A 7,904-nucleotide genomic window follows, 5' to 3' on the forward strand; every position below is an offset into this window, starting at 1 on the left:
CATGGCCTGTCCTACAGTACATATGTGTATTAGTGAGAGAAGGCTCAAAGCTCAACTCACATGCCAAGGGTAAAGAATGTCCTTTCCTTTTATTTTCTCAGAAACATGGAATCTGCTTTCACGCAGTGTTTCCCCAGTGAGTTCATCTGCTCCATCTGCAAGGACAATTTCACAGACCCTGTCACCATTAGCTGTGGGCACAGATTTTGTACTCCTTGCCTCTGTCTCTTGTGGGAAGATGTCCAAACAGCTCCTTGCTGTCCTGTGTGCAAGGCAGTATCTCCGAAAATGGACTTCAAAAGCACTATTTTTGCTAAGGAACATGTTCTTCCTACCAGAGGATCAGTTGTCTGCCAGTTACCTAGCTCTGCCAAGCAGATGTGTAGGATACACCAAGTGATAAAGCTCTACTTCTGTCAAACTGACAAGAGCCTGCTGTGTTTGTTCTGCTCTCATTCCCCAGAGCATGCCACGCATGAACACTATCCAGTAAAGCAGGTTGCAGAGCACTACAGGGTAAGTGATATCTCTGAATGCCTTTGAAATGTGGACGACCCTGTATCTGATAGGCAATGAGGCAAATACATTGATTGTATTATTTTATGTAGGAAACAAATAGAATTTCTGAATACTATGTGCCAGGCACTATTTTGAAATCTAGGGATAAAGCAGTGAAGAAACTAGACAACATTCTTGTTCTCCTGAAGTTTAAATTCTGTTGGGCTGAAAGACAGGAATGATGATGAAATTGATGAGAATTAGGGTGCTGGTATTTCAGTAAGTAACGTGCTGGATAAATCTCTAGTTTCAGTAACAGTCATTGGCTCCTACAACTATGATTACGATGATCCTGTTCTAATTATAGCAGATTTAGAAACACTGGCCAATATTTTCTTATAGTGCCTTAGGAAAACTGAGGGCTAATATTTCACAATTAAATATAAAGCAAGATTCACTTCTGAAAATTGACCAGGTTACTACAATATCAGTGTTAGATTCCTCAGATAATAGATTACATTTTCTAAATTTAGGCATTCTGTTTTTGGTTGATCTCTGATTTATCAGTTAGTGTTCCCAAGGAAAATCACTGACATCTCTGCTCTCTTCACTGTTTGTCCCATGTTCATACACTTCTATCTTAAGTATCTGAAATGTACTACCTTTGCTTTTCTAGTACTCCAATTTATAGTTATTTTGCAGGAGAACCTTCTGATGCAAATGAAATCTATTTGGAAAAAGAAAAAAGAAAATCAGAGAAATATAAAAAAACTGACCAACATATTCAGAGTATGGGAGGTAAGCAGTAGACCCTGTATCCACTGGAACCAGCTTGGGACAAATAGCCTCGTAACTTACAGTGGAAGAACTTGAATTAAATCATAATGTCCCCTGAGTGAGTGATCAGAGAGAGCTACATACATGACCTTCAATATAGGATTTCATGTTGAATGAACCCAATATGTAACTAAAAGGTTTTTCCTGATTTTCTTGATAAAGCAATGTCTACCACTAATATTGTACTTTAGCAGGGACAAGAAAATGCAGTATCACAAAACAAAATGCAATGGTCACGGATGGAGGTAAAAATAGAGTTCTGTAGGAGATTAATAAACTTTGAATGTTAAGAAAATCTTCTCAAACAAGTAAAAATCATCCCAATGCTAATGTGTTAGTAGAATCTGTAAATTAATGGGTATTTATGACACAGACACCTAAGGGACAAGAAAGCTAAAAATGAGACAAATCATGGAATTGTCTGGGACCTGCAAGTAGCTCCTATTAATTAGTACATAGGGTATGAAGCAGGCAGTGAGAGTTATGGCTAGAAATGTAATTATAACCATGGCAAGATTGTGAATGTCTATCTAAGGATTTTGGGTTGTATCATTCATTGATTCACATATATGAACTGGGAACCTGAAACTGAAGGTTTAATAAAAATAAACTACATTTTTATTTTCAAAGAACTCAATCACTTCTAAAGAAGACATATCAACAGGCTATGGTATAGAATATGTCATTAAACAGAAATCTGTATACAGTGCTGTGAAAATACCAAAGGCAATAATAAAATTTTCTTGATCATTTAGGATGGATTTCCTAATAAACCACTCATTCATAGGAGGGCATATGATGCATTGCTCACTGTTCTAGGCCCACAAAGAGATACAGAAATGGACAAAAGGAAGAAAATCACTGATCTCAGTTGGTTATAATCTAGTAAGAGAAGTCATGTGACAAATAAAAAAGAGTAACATTTATAATACCTCACATTTGTAAAGTTCTTGGGAGAAAATTAAAGCAGGGATGTGTATAAATAGTACAGGCTTGGGGAGAAAGTATGCTAGTCAGGGAAGACTCATGAACGTTACATCAGGGTAGAGATCTAAAGAAGCGAAGGGAGTGAACCAGCAGTTCTCTGAGAACCCATCCTTCTGGAGCAGAGAAAACAGAAGGTATGGTCCAAAAGTTTGGGTCTCCCCCCACCCCAAGTTCAAATGTTGAAATTCTAACCCCCAAAGTGATGGTGTTAGGAGGTCGTGCCTTTGGGAGGTGATTAGGTCATGAAGGCAGAGTCCTTATGAGTGGGATTCTTATAAAAGAAACCCTGTGGTGGCTTGGCCCTCCTGCCATGTGAGGACACAACCAAAAGATGACTATCTAGTCAAGACATGGAAGCAACCTAAATGTCCATCAAAGATGAATGGATAAAGAAGACATAGTATACTTATACAATGGAATACTACTCAGCCACGAAAAAGGATGAAATAATGCCATTTGCAACAACATGGATGGACCTAGAGATTACCATATTGTGGGAATTAAGTCAGAGAAAGACAAATATCATATGATATCACTTATATGTGGAATCTAAAAATAAAAATGATACAAATGAACTTATTTACAAACCAGAAATCGACCGACAGGCATAGAAAAAAACTTATGGTTACCAAAGGGGAAAGTGGGGGGAAGGATAAATTAGGAGTTTGGGATTAACATATACACACTACTATATATAAAATAGATAAACAACAAGGACCTACTTTATAGCACAGGGAACTATATTCAATATCTTGTAATAAACTATAATGGAAAAGAATTGGGAAAAAACAGAATATAGATATATGCATATATATATATATATGTATGTATAACCAAATCACTTTGCTGTATATCTGAAATTAATACAATATTGTAAATCAATTACACTTCAATAAAAAAGATACATGCATATGGTAAAAAAAATGAAAACCAAGTATGTGAATGTGCTTTGTAAAGTAGAATATATTTTAATCATTATTAAGCAAAAAAAAAAAAAAAGATAGCTATCTAGGCAGTGGCTCTCACCATACACCAAATCTGCTGGCACTGATCTTGGATTTCCCACCTTACTGAACTGTGTGAAGTAAATTCTGTTATTTATAAGTTATGCAGTCTATTGTGCTTTTGTTATAGTAGCCCAAACAAACTAAGACAAGTATTCTATACATAACACGTAGACAATAGATGATAGGAGAAGAATAAAACCATCCAGATACATGATCTAATTATTCCAATGTCACTGCAGGGTTTTGTGAATCTACGGATGGTGATGATAGGAGCTGAATACCCTAAGGTATATCAATATCTCCAGGAAGAAAAGCAAAAACATTTAGAGATGTTGGCAATTGAAGGCAAGATTGTTTTTCAGCGACTCAGGAGAAATGTAGCCAGAATGGTTCATATGGGGAAACTCCTGAGAAGAATATATGAGGAGCTGAAGGAACTGTGCCTTAAAGCAGACGTGGACATGCTCCAGGTAAGGACTAAGGAAGGACGTTAGGGTGCTGAACACCAGCCTGCTTGGAAAGCATTTATATCCACTGGAGTTACATCATTTTTGGCCTCCATTATTTTTCTGGTTCCAAAGTCCAGATTCTTCTTCTGCCTCTATGATGGCGGGTTTTGGTCCTCCAGTATAATCTGGAGACGAAACATCACTTTTGCCTTATATGGAAGAAGGATAACTGTGTGGAAAGGTTCAAGTAACAGATCCAGAAGAAAATCTCCCAAACCTTCTTGTTCTATTCCTCTACTATACAGTTAGCCTTCCATATCCCCATAGGTTTCACATCCAGGGATTCAACCAACTGCCGATGGAAAATATATATTTTTAAAAAACCCAGAAATTTCCAAAAAGTAAAACTTTAATTTGTCAATGCTGACAACTATTTACACAGCATTTACATTATATTAGGTATTATAAGTAATCTAGAGGTGATTAAAGTATACAGGAAATTGTGCATACATTATATGGAAATACTGTGCCATTTTATATAAGAGATTTGCGCATCCATGGATTTTGGTATACAAGGGGTCCTGGAATGAATCCCCCTCATATACTCAGGGACGACTATATTTACAGTTTCTGACCAGCTGCAAGAGAGCAGCTTGTGAGCAGATAATTTAACTTTGTATGTGTACTTGGTAATATGTGTGAATATGGGATGTATGCCTTCTTTCTGTTGTGAAGTTCCAGCTTTCACACCCTTATAAGAACTCTGCGGAACGCTGTGAATCCAGCTGTAGATTACAACGAAGCACAGCCATTCGTGCACCCTAAGAACATCTTCTGACTTACAGTTTTATCAAGAGTATGATTTTATCAACTGTATGTAAATGTGAGACTGGGTTTCATCTTTTTAAGGATAAGGGAAATGGCAAATGATTTTCCCCAAGGAAGAAAACTGGAGATAGTGAATTTCCCAGTATAATCTCATATCCTCAAACTAGACTAAACAGGAGAGCTTTTGCTGAAAGCTAAGCCTTCCTTTCTTTCTCTTTACAGGATGTGGGAGACACAATGAAAAGGTAAGTTTGCCCCCTATTCAAATCATGGTAATTGTGATAGTGATCAGGCTATTTCTGTTGAGATGGACCCTCCCTTTTTAATGAGAAGCTTCTTTCTGTCTGCGTTTATTCCTTCCTTCTCTAAAAGTCTGCCAGGTTTTATATAGTCTACCCTTAGGTGAAAGTAGGGTTGAGGGGAGTGTAGTTTCAGTTGCAAGCCTTACTGTAGAAGTTGCAAAGAGACAACTATTTTTCCTGCCCCCTAATTTCCAAATTCTAATTATTGATATTTGAGGATTATTTCTGGTCATCTATGGGAAAGGCAGATAAGCTCAGAGAGGCAGAAGGTAGGCGGATGCTGAGACGAGGAGGGAGGTAGAATCATCAAGAAAGAACATACGATAGTGCTGAGGATCCATATGTATCAGATGGCAAATTCTAACTATTTGCCACCTATTAGATTTCAGGAATTGCTCTGTGGATCCCCTAGGGAAGCTAGAAGAGAGGAAACACACAATTATGATTGAGGTGACATATTCTAAGATTGATATGCTAAGAGCAGGGAAACAGATTGTAAAATATAATAGCAACTGTAGTGTTCCTCCATCTGAGGAATTAAATTCACACCCTTCACACCTAATTATGAGGATTCTGATGCAGCCCCATCAGTGGACTGCTAATGGTACCTTTGGCCCTGTTAGTAAGTGGGTCTTTTTTTTTTTTTACAGGAGTCAGTTAATGCAGCTGTACATTCCTCAGCCTATGGACCCACAGCTCAGTACATGGGCCATCACTGGGATGTTGGAAAGGCTTAACAGTTTCCGAGGTAAGAGGCAGCTCTCTGGGTGAAGGCAGTAATATTTCCTTCATGGCTAGATACATGCTGGTGATCTCTCTTCATTGCTCTGTCTGTTCTTTGCAGAGAACAGGGAAGCAGGCACTGCTTTATAACTAACTTTATAGTTTATTGTTAATTATCAGTCAGAGAAAGCTGACTGAAGTCTGTCAAAAACAATCAATCGAATATGACAGTTTCTTATATAGTTACTTGTGGTGAGTTAAAATTTTTAAAAAAAGAACACTCTGCCCTATAAAACTGCATATCCATTCAGTGTATTTCATCTTGTAGTTAACTGTGGTTATATGCGGATATTCAGATTCTTAGAATCACCTTAATGTTGTTATTTAAATGTTTATCTGAATATTGAATGTAATAATTACATTTGAAAAATCACAAGACTTTTAAAAAGCTTAAAAGTATTTTTATATACAACAAGTACAACCACAAAACAAATTGAACCCATGATTTGTTGCATAGAGGGCCCCTTAAGACAAATGCAACTGAAGGGTGAGCCTGGCAGACAAAGGAGAAGCAGGCCTGAGATGGGATGAGCTGGATTCTGATTCAGCGGTGGCTCCATTAGAAATCCTAAGAGAGAAATCACTTCTAAAAAAAGGCACAGATGGGGTTTTGGTTTATTTTATTTTTGCTTGCTTAAATGTTAAGCAATGTGATCACTATGTAGGACTAAAAATAAAAACAATATCATATTTAAAGTATAATGTATAATATATTTATTACTATTTTATTTTGTGAGAGTGGATTAATGAGAGGACTTAAGTGAATTAAGGGCCATTTTGCTATTTTCTTTTTTTCTTTCTTTTTTTTTTGCTATTTTCTTGACATCTATGAATGAACTCCCCAGTTTTTGAGGAGTTAGTAAAAATAAGCCAGAGCCTGATATCCCACATCTTTATGTATTCTCAAAATTTTTCTTCATCTAGTTGTACGATTAGAGATTTTCTGGCTCTTTAGATAGACAAGAAGCCCTTCCTGTTCTTTCTCTGGATTTCCAGTGACACACTCTGTCTAGTCACCTTTGGTAAAGGGGTGTTCTGGAGCTAGCTCGTACTGACACACTCATGGGAGCGAATTGTTACAAGTTCCAGAATTTTAGGAGCAATTACTGAATGGCTGGCACCTTGAAAATGGTCACGGTGGGCTGGAATATTCCCAGCAAATAAGGCAAACCAGCTTTGCTTTGTTCCAGAGATTTGGTTGCTAAACCTCTGCCACAATACCGCCACACTTGTCCGTCCCTCAGAACTTTAAAACTCTGTTCTTTGACTTTGCTCTTTTCTTTTTACTGAAGTGTATGTTACGTTGGATCATAAAATAAGAAATTGTCATGTGGCTCTGACTGAAGACCTGAGACGTTTGCAGTGCAGTCCTGACCATCAAGACGTGCCCCGTAATCCAGCAAGTTCAGAGAATACTCCTTCATGGGGTGCTCAGACCTTCACCACTGGCAAACATTACTGGGAGGTGAATGTGGGAAACTCTCGCACCTGGATTATAGGACTTTGCAATGAATCCTGGACAAGTAGGAATGATATGCTACTTAACTCTGAGGATATTTTTCTACTTCTGTGTGTCAGCGTGGAGGACCATTTCAGTCTCTTTTCTACATGCCCACTCTTACCCCACTATATCCAAAGACCCCAGGGCTGGATAGGGGTGTTTCTAGATTATGAATGTGGTATAATAAGCTTTATTAATGTTGCCAGAAGGTCCCTCATTTGTAATTTCCTCTCACGCTCTTTCTCTTTCCCTCTCAGACCTTTCATTTGGTGTGGACCCAAATGATCAGGAACAGCTCCCAAACCTGACCAAGGTCTTGGCAATTCTAATAGCTGAGGGGCTTCTATCCTGGGGACTTCTAGAATGGGGGAAAATCAAGTATACTTCACTGTGTTTAACTTCATTTTACCTTCAGGAGATATCATGGCTGCGTTATTTTTTAAAGTGGTAATAATGTTAACGATGTACATTTGTCTTTTCTGTTTTATTTAAATAAAAGTAATCTCTTTTATTTTATTGGGTAGGATACATGTACTTTTCATTTGCCATCTGAAGTTGCTAGAGGTTAAAGAATACATGGGTGTGGAAACTCAGCCAAATGCATGAACAAAAAGCACAGAGGCTTCTCCTTCCAGAGAGTCCTTGTCAAAACTCAAGGGCAGCGTAGAATTCTCTTCTCCCTGCACTCATCTGGCTAAATCCTATTCCTCTT

General features: G+C 37.8%; 1 protein-coding gene across 1 annotated transcript; it reads left to right on the forward strand.

The window, feature by feature from the left end:
* The first annotated feature begins 288 nt into the window (after window positions 1–288).
* Window positions 289–7,477, forward strand: LOC101331145 (tripartite motif-containing protein 77-like). Its single transcript, XM_073809430.1, has 5 exons — window positions 289–516; window positions 3,569–3,799; window positions 4,829–4,851; window positions 5,559–5,656; window positions 6,984–7,477. Exons 1-5 carry the CDS (start codon window positions 289–291, stop codon window positions 7,475–7,477), a joined length of 1,074 nt encoding a protein of 357 aa, XP_073665531.1.
* Window positions 7,478–7,904: the final 427 nt, after the last annotated feature.

This window comes from Tursiops truncatus, chromosome 8, assembly GCF_011762595.2.
Source record: "Tursiops truncatus isolate mTurTru1 chromosome 8, mTurTru1.mat.Y, whole genome shotgun sequence".
NCBI lineage: Eukaryota > Metazoa > Chordata > Mammalia > Artiodactyla > Delphinidae > Tursiops > Tursiops truncatus.